At 37.4% G+C, this 15,632-nt stretch overlaps 2 protein-coding genes across 2 annotated transcripts; both read right to left on the minus strand.

Moving 5' to 3' along the window:
- Positions 1 to 513: 513 nt before the first annotated feature.
- On the minus strand, positions 514 to 12,053 carry pcf11 (PCF11 cleavage and polyadenylation factor subunit). Its single transcript, XM_079584956.1, has 16 exons — positions 11,613 to 12,053; positions 9,625 to 9,750; positions 9,188 to 9,370; positions 8,922 to 9,083; positions 7,729 to 8,696; positions 7,434 to 7,617; positions 7,106 to 7,337; positions 5,537 to 6,906; positions 5,279 to 5,330; positions 5,006 to 5,122; positions 4,776 to 4,896; positions 4,465 to 4,648; positions 4,156 to 4,311; positions 3,374 to 3,466; positions 1,738 to 1,773; positions 514 to 1,520 (listed from the first exon to the last, which is right to left on the minus strand). The coding sequence occupies exons 1-16, from the start codon at positions 11,778 to 11,780 to the stop codon at positions 1,308 to 1,310; spliced, it is 4,365 nt and encodes a 1,454-aa protein (XP_079441082.1). The 5' UTR covers positions 11,781 to 12,053; the 3' UTR covers positions 514 to 1,307.
- A 406-nt stretch (positions 12,054 to 12,459) lies between these two features.
- On the minus strand, positions 12,460 to 15,443 carry ddias (DNA damage-induced apoptosis suppressor). The gene is made up of 4 exons (XM_079586755.1): positions 15,079 to 15,443; positions 14,718 to 14,867; positions 14,521 to 14,626; positions 12,460 to 14,422 (listed from the first exon to the last, which is right to left on the minus strand). The coding sequence occupies exons 1-4, from the start codon at positions 15,189 to 15,191 to the stop codon at positions 12,689 to 12,691; spliced, it is 2,103 nt and encodes a 700-aa protein (XP_079442881.1). The 5' UTR covers positions 15,192 to 15,443; the 3' UTR covers positions 12,460 to 12,688.
- Between the last annotated feature and the right edge of the window lie 189 nt (positions 15,444 to 15,632).

Here is a 15,632-nt window from a genome sequence, read left to right on the forward strand (position 1 = left end):
TATTTTGAAGTATTATATTTTCTACACATTCTGATACAATTTTTCTTAATGGGTTTAATTGTACCTTTACAAAGCATAGCGCACACTGGTAATTAATTCAAACATTTATGTTAGTAATAACAAGTATCAAGTTGTTAGTAATGATATGGCTAAAATGACCACATAAGCTTGACTTATGTTAGCACATTCATATTAATTGATCATCAACAATGTCCATTTTGAGGGTCCATGACCACCAGACCAATATCACACTGGTTCTTAGAGCTCGATTATATCACTGTAACGTCATTTGGAAATATGAACAGCTTTTACCATGTTGGTTGAGCAAGGTTTTGTTTTCTTCTAAAGTAAAATAAATGCAATTGTGTTGAAGGGTTTCTTTTAACATTAGTGCTAAACCATATATTTTAAATATAGTTATTAATTTTATTGTACGCATAATATAGTGAGATTTCAAACAGAAACACATTGATATTGTAAAATTCAGGACAGAATAACTGAACAGAGAATGTTCCATTAGCACTGAAACTTTATTTAAGATTATGCATAAAACTGACAACTTTAAATCAGTCAAAAAACACACAATAATCACTTTTCACACAACACTATTTCTTCTTTAGATTTTTATTGAATATTCCGCATAAAGCAAAAGTGCCCTTTGAACCTCTGCAAAAAGGAGAGAGAAAAAAAACACCCTGATTTTTTTTTTTTCCATTTTGAACTAAACACATTACTCTGAGAACCAAATACAGTAGTAAACTGAAATAACTATTTACATATTGAGGTCAAAGAAATTCTCGTAGTAAATTATGTACCATCAACTGTTTATAATTTACAATCGGCCTCACACCTGGATTTAGGCAATTATCAATTACTGAAAAGGGTTTTCCCTTGTGTATTTTTTTTGGAGAAAAAAAAAGAAAAAGAAAAGTATTTCATAAATTAGTATTCATCCACTGTTCACCATTCTCAAAGTCAGAACAAATGTCTCATTCTGAGAACCCAAAAAATGCAAACCTTTTTTTATCAATACTACACAAAGAATACCAAAAATATCTTTATTTATAAATTAAATTATACATATACATTTACCCCCAAATGTACATATTTTGCAGTACATTTCATTGGGCATTCACATGGCAAAATATACCTGAATTGTGCAGGCAAATACAAATACAAAAATGTATTTAAAGTGACTAGCTGAGGTCCCGGCCCCAGAGCGCTGCAATATAAAAATATCCTTCTTTACAAAAACACAAAAGACCAGCTAAAGTAACCACAAAAAATGTGGCTAAAGAGCAGCAGAGTTAGAAAATAATTGCACTGGTTTGTGATTCGCCTTCTAACTTAACCTGAACCTCCTCTTTTACCATTGGTGCATCCGTATCGTCCTCGGGGGGCTCTTCTTTAATACTGGAGCATGACACCTCATCACCCTGCTCTTGTTTCAGGAAAGCTGTTAAAGGGTTTTCTGTAAGCATTTTATTGGGTGAGGGTGTGCAGTCCACAAAGGAGGATGTCTGTGAAAAAAGGGAAGTGTTTTAATTGCCTAAATAGAAATTATGAAGGAAATATTTTCCTCATGAATGAAAAAAAAAAAAAACTTTAAACAAAAGCAGAATCCAAAATACAGCATGTTTTAGCCACAGGACTTCAATGTGTAGGTGTGATGCATGTTAAGATTTTGGCATTCTCCATATGAAGTACGAACAAGATAAACTACAAACCAACACTTACATTTTTGTAGTCTTCGTAACATGAGGGATGATATGTCTAAAAGAAGGGGAAAAAACAATTAAGCGTTTTATCAAACATCAAAGCCACTGCTATTAAAGGTGCAGTATAAGATTTTTCAAAATTGTTGTTAAAGACTTAATATTTGAAATAAACCTAAACAAACACCCCTCCTTCATTGCTCCACCCCCAAAATGCACAAACACGCAATGCAAGAGTGTCTCTTATCATAGCAGAAGCAAAGCAAAATAATGCTTTACGGAAAATAAAGCGAAGATGAAGAACAAACGACAAGCAAGCACACAAAAAACAAACAGTTAAAAAAATATATACAAGCAAGGTTTGTTGTTAGTCGCCAGCAGCACACGCTCTACACCAATGTTACTCACATTGGCCCTCATTTATCAATCTTGCGTCGAAACGGGCGTAGGCTATATGTTGGCGTAAGATTATGCTTACACTCCTCTCACCGCCTGATTTATGAAGCTGTGCGTACCTTTGAAATTCAGGTGTACGCAATACCTGCCTCTTGATAAATGCCGCGGATGAAAACGATCGTCATTAGATTAACACGCCCCTATATATTCACGTCTCCGCCTCCCCGCGCCCTCATTTTACGCCATGGACACACAGAAGACGGCAAAGAGGAGAAACTTCTCCAGTGGAAATCCATTTAAATCGCTGGTTGGTTGAGCAATGCATTATTTTACAGCACGTGTTTTGAAACTATTAGCGTTGAATTTCGCATGACGTCACATGTAATGGGGTGTACAATAGTGATGATGATGTGAATAATTGCATTACAATTTGTAATATTCTTCTTATTAGTATTATGATTTTGATTATTAATGACGCTTATTGTTATTTAGAAGAAGAATGTCTTTGTTATTATTATTATTTGTATTATTTAAAAGAAGAAGAATGTCATTTTAATTATTTTGTCATTCTGAATTATTTTTTGGTCATTGAAAGCCTTTCATTACTGAACCCAGTCCGTGCGCACCTGCCGGGCTTAACTCACAAAAATAAACACTGAAGTTTATCATTTCTATTATGTTGTTTTTTTACAGTGGGTCATAATATATCATATCTTTAGTTTGTCAGTGCATTTTGTGGTGTTAGGAATTGTTTTTCTGCGCATTTCAGCACTAACTCAAAACGTGCGTACATGTACACCTCCTCCTGAGCTGGCGTAGGATTTGAGCGTGCCGTACGCCAACGTCCATATTGATAAATCGCAAAGTCACCGTGGTTTTGGGTGTACGCTGGAAATTTGGTGTACGCACTTTTCATAAATGAGGGCCATTGGGAGCAGAAACAACGCAACCTCTGCATCCGTTTTCAGGTCTTCTTGCTTAGGTCTCTCCAGTGCCGGAAAGCTTATCTAATATTAGAGCTCTTGCCTGATCATACCTTCTTTTTCCAGTGATATTCCTCTGAGCTTTTTATTTTTGTCAGCCATCTCTCATTCAACAGTCTTGCTTACTCTCTCTCCTCCCCCATCATGAGTGGACACGACCCCTATTGCTAATTGGCTACAAGTTTGTTGTGGTGGCCGACTTTCAACAGTGTTTCACAAAAATCACTTACTGCACCTTTAAAACATCTGAACAGCTCTTTTCATTAGAAGATTTCCTACCTTTCCATCAACTCTGATTGCATTCTTCAGGTGCCACTCTTCCTCTTCCTCCTCCCAGTACATCTCAAATTGCTCCTGGCAGATATCACATAGCTGAGGAGGAAGAAAGAGAAGTTTTTAGTTTAGCAGGTACTTTTTAAATCAATTATTTTCTCTTAAAGGGTTCCCCATAACACATATTTTGAGAGGTTAACATGTATATACATGTTGTACATCAATGAAAACAACAGCACTCATTATGCTTAAGGTAAAAGAGGTTCTTTTTTTCTGTAGCAATTATTAGTTATTCTGGTTTAAAAAGCACAGTTGAACCAACGTCATGAAAAGTGAGGTATATGCTTTAATTTGTGATTTGAGGTAATTTGAGCTTTTCTTCACATTATTCATAAGGATGAATTTAATCCAATCACTGCACTGTATTATGCATGAGATTGCATTATAGCAGAGAATTCAAATGTCACAAAAGACTCTGTTCGTTGACCTCTGCCTGCTCAGCTTTGCGTTCGGACACATGTTGTAAGTGTATGTTGGTGCCCCCAACTCAGTTTTTTTTTCCACTCATCTTTTTAATAATCATCTGTCTGTATAATGAATGTGTTCTATGTCTGTTTTATTGGTTGTTGTCTCCCCTCTTCCCACCTTCTACTTTTTCACAGCTTTGCTCGCCCATTTCTTGAGTCTTTTTAAAATCTAAGGTGTGAACGTCCAATGATAAAACATGGGGGTTTCATGACGCCATAAACTATGAATAAGCACACACAAGTCTGTGTAGTTTGCCTTACCTCATGAACGACATCCTTGGCAGCTTTTACACTCTGGAACTCTCTCTCTTTGGCGGCTTCCTGAGTTTTCTGTACAACCTCTTCATGAACTTTTTCAAAGAACTGACTCTTTGCCCTCTCCTCAAGATCAGCGATTTCCTCAAATTCAATCCAATCCTAATAGACACAGCATTTCTTCATGTCAGATTTAAAAAAAAAAAAACTTGTTCCCTGACCACCTTTTCAAGAGGTCATCGTTTATTTCCGTAATACAATTTTCAGAATTTTGTTTTAAATAAAATGAATGAGAAAAGACCACATCCCGCTTACCGTCAGACTGTAGTACCAACGGCGATGTGTAACTTTCTTACTGATGTCCTTCTCAGAACGATTCTGTCTGTAGTGCCAGTCCAAATGATCCGCATACACATCTGTCTGAGATGCAGTAAAACGCATGCCGCAGGAATAGCACTGGATTCCAGTATATAGTTTGGTGATAATGCTGTCATGTCTCCTAAATTAAACAAATTTTGCAAAACAGCTGGTCTCATTAAACCATTTTTCATCGTCACACAATAATAAAGATATTTCTATTAGCTTCACTTATGTCTAGACTCCAAAGAGTATCTAGAAGTGCATACTGTTTCATGTCATCCAAAACAAAGCCAGTCAAATCTGGGACATTTTCATCTTCCTCTTGTTCTTCCTCCTCCTCTTCTTCTTCTTCAGGCACAGATAAAGTCTGACTTGCTAATGCGGGGTCTAAAATAGATTATATAAATATATTCTTTAAATAGGTTAATTTTAACTGTAAGAGTGTACAGCAATTAATTGTCCAATAGTAAGAAGTGAAATAATACAATATGCATACCAGTGGTTGAGTCGGATTGTGCAGGTTTTATTAATTCAAAGGATATAAGTTTTGAAAACAGATCGTTCACATCTATTTGCCTGAATGACTCGGGCTCAGGCTGCGGAAACTGGGAACCTATAAGAACCAACAATTCACAAACTATAATAGAGGTCTAAAGTAGACATTACAATCAATACAAAAAAAAAACTAATGTAGGCTGACAAGTTAACAGTAGTGTATAATTCTGTTTCAGGATATGCAAACAAATAAAAATAATGAAGACATTCTTACCAGCCTGGAAAGACATTTGGTTTGGTGGCATGAAGGGTTGAGCTCCCATCATCTGAAAATACACAAGACAAATAAAATACACAAAACATTAAATATCCAAGTATAAAGCGTAGTGCACCCAAAAATGAAAATTGTGTCAATTTACTCACCCTCAAGTTGTTCCAAACAACTTGAGGGTGAGTAAAATGATGACATAAGTAGTTTTCTTGTTAAAGGGATAGTTCACCCAAAAATGAAAATTGAGTAAGGGATACTTACAGGCTGAGGAACACTAACAACACCTGGACCAGGGAATGGAGTAGGTCTAAATGAACCTTGGAAATCTGGTGTAGGGCCTGGCACACTGAAGTTGGATGGTTGTGAAACATTTTGCTGCATGGAAAACTGTTGAGCTGGGCCACCAAACGAGTTCATGGGTGGCATGTTGAAATTGGGCGGTGGTACAGCAGGGTTTATCACAGGAGCTTGACCCTGAGTTTGATCGTACATTGTTGGCTCCTGTGGTCTCAGCTGGTTTGGAATATTTGGGCCACAGAATCTTGGAGGACCTTGAGGGTCATATCTTGGCATAACAGGCGGTGCATCAAATCTTAAGGGTTCAGGCTGCACCGGGTTCTCAAAGCGCATCCCACCTGACGGACTATCAAATCTGACTGCACCCTGCTGTTCATCAAAATTCATTAGTCTAGCCGGGAACCGTGGTTCCTCATATCCTGGTGGACCATGTGGCATGTGAGGATTATCGAACCTTGGTGGATTAACAAATCTGTTTTGGTGCATCTGGTGATCGTAATGAATTGGGGCTTGAGGGTCAAATCTTACCATGTTATGAGGCTCTATGTATCTCATTGGCCTGTGTGAAACTGCTGGGTTGTTAAATCTCACAGGTCTTTCATGGGCTTTGGGAAATCTTTCAAACCGGTGAGGGGCATCAAAGCGATGTCCGGAATACCTTACGGGCCCACCAGACCCATCAAATCCAACTGTATTGCCTTCATACCGAGGAGGAGGAGCAGCATAAGGTATTGGAGGACCATCTAATCTAGGCTCTCTCATCTGGCTAGGTGGCCCATCAAAGGGAGCTTGAGAACTCTTATATCCATCAAATCGTTGAGAAACATTCGGTCCATCATGCCGTGGCGCATTCACCTGTGCCACGGGTCCTTCTGAGGAGTGAGTCGGTGTATTCCCAGGAGATTCATCATGGTTTAGTCCACTTCTTCCGTGTTCCAAGAAATGATCGTGCCTTGGAAGACCCTCTACACTTATTGGACCATCATCTGGGCCTGTACCAGAGTGAACGCTGTTGGGACTTTCAAAACGTGGGCTGATGTCTCCGTCAGGCTGTTGATCCATTTCAATTGGGGATGATGCCCGTTCAAAATTCAATACTGTGGATTTTCCACAGGTCCCATCCAAGCTGACTGGGCTTGGAGAATTTCTGAAAGTGGATCCTGTACATGAGGGTGGCCTGTCAGTTCTTCTAGGATCTTCATGGTCAGAGACTGGCTTTATAACATCACCAGACATTTTATGCACATCTGAGCTCTCACTGTATCGTTCAGTCACTTCATGATGAGGCTGATAGAGCAATATATCATGCAAAGGAGAATGCCCCGCTTTTCGCACTGTGGAGATGGACAAATGAACATAAGAAAATAATTAAAATTAAGACTCCAACACAAACACCAATAACATGAACAACTATGAGTATGTTCGAATTTGTCATGGTAAAATTGTTCAAAATAAAATTACAAAAATCTAAAACTACATGTAATATTAAAAAACAAAGAGTTACAGTTCACAAACAAACAGGACAATTCTTACCTGGGCGGAGGAGCTGTGTTTTTTTCAACTTTGACTTATGCTCAAAATAAGAAAGCGCTGCATCAGATATCAATCCTTTCTTTTTTGATGGATACACTCCCTCATCACACGATTCATCCCAAGAGTCAGACCGCTGTCTTTCCTCTTGATACTGAAAGAGTTGGTTTATTTGATGGGCTACATTGAGGAATTCATCATTGGATATTTCACCCTCAGCATGCCTTTTGCTAGCCTGAAACAAAAAATGTCAGTTTAGCAATATTCTAAAGTAATAATGTATTAGACCAAGAAAACTATTACAAAACGTAAAAAAAAAAAACTGTCACACCTTTCTTAAAAGATTGCGTTTACTTGCAGTATTGAGTGCTTCTGGTATTTGTATGTTGCTATCAACACTCAAGCGATGTTGCTTAGGTGTACGAGGTGTGGATGGTCTTTGATTAGCATTCCAAGTCTTGTGTCTCTGGGTGCCCAGTCGTCCATCTGAAAGCTCTGGATTTGACTGTTTGGGACTGTTCAAACAATTTATTTATTTTAATAAGGTTCAACTTTGAGTTGAAGTTCAATTTTAGCAAGACGTAAAGTGTAATGAATCGTTTAAAAAAAATTAGACAGTCACTTACTGTTTATTTTCTTCCCATCCACTCCTCCACCTCTTGCCATCTTTTGTGTCTTTATGCTCTGCAGGAGAAATTCTCAGCTGTGGTCCATCTTTTTGATCAGCAGGTCTATCCTCAAGCGGCCTTTTTGATCGTCTTGATTCTAGGGGGCTTTTCTTAGTACTTCGTTCATCTCTTATACTCGACTGTGGAAAAGCATCATCATTATGTGGATGTTTACTTAGTCTAGCCTTTCCAGACTTGAGGGGTGGAGTAATACTCCTGGTTTTTCTCTTTGGAGATGATCGCCTTTCTTTTCTTTTGGGAGAATGTATCGGTGGTGAACGTGATCTTGACCGAGACCTTTTTCTAACATTTGCTTTGTTCACTTTAATTTCTTGTTTTAGAAATGTCTCAAGCCTTCCTTGCTTGTTTAGAGAGCCATTTATAAGCTTGCCCCTGGACTTTAGATGATCCAAGTTTTTGACACCTTCATCCCTCTCTTTCTTTTCTGAACTTCTTTTCTTCTCTTTATCCTCATCTTTTGAATCTGTCCTTTCATGCATCTGCTTATGTAGCCTTGGGTCCTTCTTATTCACTTCAGCCGCCTTTGAATGTTCAGACTCCATTCCTCTGGGTCTGACAAGGACACCTTTTCCAGATGGTGACATGGACTTGGATTTAGGTTTTTCCTCACCGGTAGAGTTATCCTTTTTTGGAATCCTCAACTTACTTGGTCTTTCAGCAGAGACTTGTCCTCTTTTTCCTGTTGTATTCAGAAAGCTTGGTGTAACCTGACTATCCTTCTTATGCGTCACTTGTTCCTTTGCATTTCCAGCTGTGGCACCAGGTCTATTTAATCTAGGATCTCTGGTTGACAATTTTTCTGATGGTGCTGGAAGCCAAGGTTTGGTCTGTGGTGCAGGAACCGTTTGACTGAAACGGACTGGAGCACTGGCATGGTGGTTTGAACCAATAGCAGGACTGGCAGCCTTGAGGACAAAAATAGCAATTCTCTTTTAAAAGTATTTTAGGCACAAACATCAAGTAGTATGAAGAATGTTGATCCAACTGCATTAGACCAACTACAGCTTCTATGCAGTCCCATTACATAACACCTGTTCTTGACAAATTATATCATTTTAAAACGGCAAATACTAACTTGCGGCAGACTTTACAGTTCAGCTTATTATAAAGCATGTGTCTATTAAACTCACCAACTGAGCTTTTGTTTGTTCAAGTTCAAGCTCTATCTTCTTTTGCTGAAGTTCTAACAACTGCTTTTGCTTTGCAAGCAATTGTTGTCTTATCATTTGCTCTTGTGTCAAGCTCGGAGCTGGAGGTTGTGGGGCAGGAGGCTTTGGAGATGTTTCATCAGTCTATGCAAAGAGAAAAGCATACATTTCAGATAAAGAAATTAGCAGTACATATCTTCCCACCCCTTGGAAATTAAAGGATCAGTCAAAACTCGTCTAATACTTACCGGTTTTAAAAATTTGGGGTTGACATGAATGCTGGCATTCACATTTGGTGGCAATGGTTTTATAGGCCAGGCAGGATCAACAGAGTTCACACGCACATCTAGTGCATATAGTTTCTTCAAGGGGAAAATTTCATCCCATGTGGAACGCAATTTGAAAAGACTTTTTCTAGTGACCTCATCCACCTAAAGTGAATCAAAAAGAAAGGGGGGGAAAGAATATCTGACTCCTCCATTTATTATCACAGAACACTGACAAAACTATAAAGATTACCATTCAAAAATGCAAAAAAAAAATGAATGTGATTACTATTAAGGAATTAAACAATATATCAAGGTGAATGAATAAATAAGCACTACACAGTATTCTAAATGAGGACAAAGCACATGACGTTCAATCAGAAGTAACACCATGGACACAAATTCAAAGAATTATGTACCTTCTCAAATACACAAATAAAGGAATTGACTAGGTTCTTAGCAAACACTTCAAGGTAATCCCCTCCAACATTCTTCACTATGGAATCCACTAAGTACAAAACTGGGAGCTTCTCACCAGGAGCCGCCTAAAGTGATAGAAAACTGACAAGTTTAGAGAACAACATGGGAGAAATGCAAAACTACATTGAATTAGTTTGAGGTTACTAAATGGTATAAATTTGAATTAAAAATACTGGCACAAAAGACAAAAATCAAGCACTTAGGGTGAAGTCCACGGTTTTGCATTGAAAAATGAAAATCTTCAAAACCAGAGCCATCAAAAATCAGGGGAAAGTTCTCAGATGCAGGTACAAAAAACATCCATGTCCCAGGTAAAAGAAAAAAGTTCTTCAATGTCCACGCTTCATGCTCAGTCCATCAAGCAGGAATTTTTGTTAGGTTGTCAGTACAATTTAGTTTGTTACTGGTATCATTTTATAAACTCCAGTGTCACAGAGACTTTTAGCAAGAAGCCCAAACCCTTTAAACAAAAAAATAAAGGGATGGAGCTCATTTCACTCGTTTGTTTTTCTTGATCAAGAATTCAACTCAGTGATCCACTTAAACTCAAGTTTAGATTTATCTTCGTATTGGGTGGGGGACTTGGTCTTTACAGTCCAGAAAAAGGTTGACAAGTTGACCAACATGCCACAGTGCAGAGAGCAGTTTTTGCAAAATTCCTTCATTTCTTTTTAATAATTTTTACACATTCAACGTTGGAATGTCATTGGAAAGGACACAACAACAAATATGCTTTTGTATTAAAGAGCATTTAGATTAGACTGAAATCAATATAGCAAACATTACCACAAAAAATACACTGGGAAATAAAGACAAAAGGACATTTCACATAGTTTATTGTCACAGTTGTATACCATTTATTAACATTTCAGAAAATAATGTAAATTTACTCAGCAATCTAACACCCCAAACCCTTTATTGGTTCAAGTACAAAGCAATTTGAATGGCGCACATTTGTACTAAAGACTTTAAAATCCAGGCATGCTCATTTTCATGGAGCAGCCCAACACGACTATTCGAACTAATGCAAGATTTCAAATAGATTGAAAACAAACAAGGATAATATGAAAATTTTCCACGAATTTTCTAAATAATACCCAGCCATCTATAGGGAGCAAACCACGTGTACCAGCTGATGAAAAGACATGACTACAACCATGGGTATGCAAATGCTTATCTGATTAATTGTTAAGTTAAAGGACAGAGCGTACTGAATATCAGCATTTCTAATCAATACAACTTTACAAGATTACTATTTGTGCAAAGTACACATTGGATACAAACTATAAAACGACGAAGACTCACGTCAGTGGGTTGATTACATAATACGGAAATGTCGAATCATTCATAACTAGGATTCTTGTGGAGAAATTAAGAGTCATACAACCATAAAATTAATTACATTTCACCAGATAATTATATAAGGACATATAACAATGTAACGTTTAACCTGCTGAAACGGTTTAAGGAAATACATCAAATTGGCATTAACATAGAATCGTGACTGTAGCTACCTGCTATCATTATCCTATAAAGTTAATCGTATTGTGAAGGGAAACGTGGATTATTAACTTCAAGCCAAATGTGCGTCAACAGTAAGTCCGACTTTATGACCAGCTGGAACCCAACAAGCAGATACACATGCTGCTCCAACTGGACTAATTTGGGAATGTTTTTTCTAAGCCAGAAAAAAGAGCATTCTGACTGATAATAAATAAAATGATTTATATCATGATTAATTAGTAGCTAGTTAACGATAATATAGCGTCAACATGTTTTACGTCGATTTAAACTATGTAATTAGCGAACTCGCCGTGCTACCGCCATGTTACTGGCCTCATGTCATGTCGTCATTTAACTAACTGGCCACACGAGCTACAAGACGATGACTGAAACAAAACAAAAATAAATCTATTTTCATAAAAACCTTGGCAATTTGTGCTTCAATAATTGCGACGATATCCTTGGCGAACTGGATGTTTTCTTCGGCTAGAATGGTGAGCATGTTGATGTGCGGTTTGCTGTTGAAAGTCAGATCTTCCAGCGAGGACTGATACTCGCGGCAGGCGTCCTCCCTCGCGCCTTCGTCCGACATCTTTGAGCCGTTGAGTCGAAGGCTGTAGCCACACAATTTAAACTATTATACAAACATTAGTTGCAACACAGTCCTCTTAAACATCTGTATTTCGTATTGGTTTCCTTTGTACGTCGAATGCCGTCCTGTGACTCCTCACGTCTTGCTTTTTTTGTAACGATATTTCTTGTTTCTGTTGAGCGTTGCAAAATGTCCGTCGTACTTCAGCGGAGGCTGCGCGTCATCTGAAACGTTTTATAGTTGAACGCGCGTCACTGCTTTCTGATTGGCTGCGCTGAAACGCACAAATGCGATTGGGTAATGAAACCTTTTCTCTTAATGGCATTGGTTAAAACAGAACTGGCATATTCAAGAAGAGCCTATCAGAATTAAATAACTATATAAATCAATAAAATCACAACAGAGTACAATGTCGTCATCACCTTGAATTAAAGACATACACTATAGAATAATTTGCATAGAAAAGAGGTTCAACGGGTTCAAACCAATATAGAGAATTATTTTCTGAACAAGGTATATGCAGACATATGGAAATTGCTTACTCTTATCTATTTTTGGATTATAATTGTCTATTTAATTTGAATACATCAGCATAGCTGAAGTATTGACATACACAAAGCAAAATGGACAGAATTTTAATGACCAAGCATGTTTTTTCACCCTTTTTATTATACATTTGTAAGTCAGAACATTGAAAAACACGTAGAGTCAGTGTTTAATTATGAATACATAAGGTCATATGAATAGATGATTCTGGGTAAGTATATATTGTAAAAAAATTTAATTAAATGATTTATAAATTATTTGAACCTTTATTTACAACACTTCATACTTACAAAATAGTTTATTTGCAATTACATTTACAAAAAATAACAAATATATATTAATTCATCTCACTCTATTTGAACTTAAAATGAATTTTCAAAAAGATCTCTGGACCATTCATTTACAGATAAATTACAACTTGCATCCTGCTTGTCAGTCTCACCTGAGAAACCCTTAGACCCAACTGTCAGCAACTGATCAAAATTGTGTCTTTTATCACTTAACCCCAGATCTGTTATCTTACTTTGAATCTCACATTGAATTGCTCTGGGGCACAGTGAGCTTACACGTCTTTGGGTTCGCCCGGTCTTCTGTACACATGAGTGCTGATGATAAGAAACTGGGGTGGATTGCAAACATGGTGAAAACAGCAGGGAACCTGAAACTCCAGGCTCTGATATGTTGACATTCCTCGGTTCATTTACTTTAGAAATCTCTGTCACATCCGAAACGTTCATGTCCATACTGCTTTGACCAGAAGCAAACAAGTCTACAGAGCAATTGTACTTCTCTCCATGGTCATCAAACACAATCAGTTCCTGCTTGACTTTGCAGTTTACAGAATGGACCTCACTTTGTGCACAGTGCCTGAAATATTTGCTCTCTTCATGGTTTACTGAACAAAAAGTCACAGATGGTCCGCTTTTGGTCATTTTTTTTCTTTTTAAAGTGCGTTTTTTGTTAGAAAAAGGCAACCCGTTGTTTGTAGGGTGATTAAATGCACAAATAATGTCAGGACTAAAAGGCATCGTATTTTTTAGCCCTGAAGAATTGGCTGTGCACATAACAGTGGGAGTCTTAGGGATCTTAGCAATGTTCAACTTCATTTCAAGATTTTCTGGACACTCATTTTCATCGTTACCTTTCCAGCTTATATTGTTCACATTGCGCATTGGTGAGGAAAATTCATCACCACAAAGAGGCATCTGTGTAGTTTTTGAGATACAGCTTATGACCACTGAATTTTCAGTCAGAGAGCATCTATTTTGCACTTCAATCATTTCATCTCTTTTACCTGAACTACACTCCTTTGTGTCATTTATTTTTGATATCGGAGGCTCAACCCTGACAAAATCTTGTAAGCTTTCTGATAAAGGTGCATCTTCTAAATCAAAACATATATTTTGACCAAAATGACTATCAAGTGTCTTCTCATGAAAAGATGAATCATAATCGTCCCCATATTTAGCTCTTACAGGGCAGTGTCCGGATGTAGTATTTTCAGAATTATTATCGCAGGAAAAGTTGCTCAATGGATTCATGTCACATGCAGTGGAACCGTTCAAGTGTGCTGATGATTCAAACATGTCACAGCTTGAAGAAAAAGATTTTTCGTTTTTTGTTTCATTCTTCAGTTCATCCTTTATACAATTAACATGCTTCAACTGACTGCTGTTGCTTTGACATGTGCATTTACATGTTCTTGTCTCTTCTTTCTTTAGTGAAAAAATATTACCATCACAGTCTCTGGACAGCTGATTACTTGATTCTTCCGGAGGGAAGCATAAGCCGGGTGATTGCCATGGGCTTGAGATTGTGAATCCTTCACTGCTGGGTTGAGAATCCAGCCTTCCACATGATGGAGGAGTATAATCAAATCTGCTGAGTTCATCTCTTTGTGAACTTTGTGAGTCTTTCTGTTGTGATGGACAGATATCGTTTGCAGATTCAGAACAGCACAAATGTGAATTTGCTTGCAAGAGGTTTTTAAAATAAGCGATTACAGTACATCCCATCAAAGACTCACATGGAGAAATGATTTGGCAGGCCACTAACTGTCCAGACAGCGAAGAAGTTTTGGCATTATTATGAGGAACCTGTAAGGAAGGAACAAGAAATAAGCAAAGTAAATAAACAAAGCAGTTAATCTACTGTAGATGCCCCACCCCAAATTAAATGAAGAACATTTTCATACCTTTAATCCAAATATGACACATCTTCCAATAAAGCAGTCTTCCACAGCTTTGACAAGCAGTTGTTGAACAGTATGTGTGCCATCGGTTTTCTCCGAATCGACAAAACTGGGAAAATCACATTATTTATATCAACAATGAATCAACAGAAATGCTTGTTAAATTTTTTTTACAATTTGTAAATGCTTTTAAAATATACCTTTGAAGGCAACCAGCAGTAATGCCAAAGAAGGGATTTAAACAGCCACCGAATACAGTCACGCCAAATATATCTTGGTTTCTGGACACTTTAAATGACAGCCTATATCTGTAGTCCGCGTTTGTGAATCCACACCTTCCACATTTAGCCCTAAAGATATTGATACAGGAGTTAAACACTCATTCATAATGCTCAGACGTTTTTAAATGTAGCACACGTGCACTCACTCGGACAATAGTAATTATGTTATAGCAACAGTAATTACACATTTATGACACTTTCACCAAACACATTGCAACAAAAATAATTCGAAAAAGGTCAGAAAAAATTGGTCATCTGAACTCTTGCCACTGCCACGAACCTTTTGCTTTCATGAATTAATCTGGACAGACATCCTTTGCAGCATGGATATATAAAACAAGAGTCTTGCAGAGAAAGTATTGTGCAACTCACGAGAGCCCGTGTATTGCTCATGAGTGCTTAAAATACTAGCAAAGTTTACAAACATTGATCATGATAACGCTATTCTCTACAAGGAAAAAGAGGACTCGGACTCCTATCATATATATTTGTATATTTACCTCTACAATATTAAAGAAATTAAATAATAAAGGATTTAATTTAAACGTAAAAGATTAGAAGCAAAAAAGTTAGCAACAACCAACTTCGCATTTCAAAACAAGAACGATGAGAATTTCTTCCTCGTTTGTTTTATCGCTCACTCCTGAGGAAGCACAGCGCCATCTACCGTACAATATTATGAATTATATCTGATAGCTTTAAAGCAAAGATCATTTAAAATAAATGTAATAGTATTATTTTTTAGGTTTAAATTAGTGAAAGTTTGTGATCACGTTAATGCGATATGTATTTCTGCGCTTTGTTCATACCATTCATACTGCAGAGGTGTCAGTG

Source organism: Phoxinus phoxinus, assembly GCF_949152265.1.
Source record: "Phoxinus phoxinus genome assembly, chromosome: 17".
Taxonomy (NCBI): Eukaryota; Metazoa; Chordata; class Actinopteri; order Cypriniformes; family Leuciscidae; genus Phoxinus; species Phoxinus phoxinus.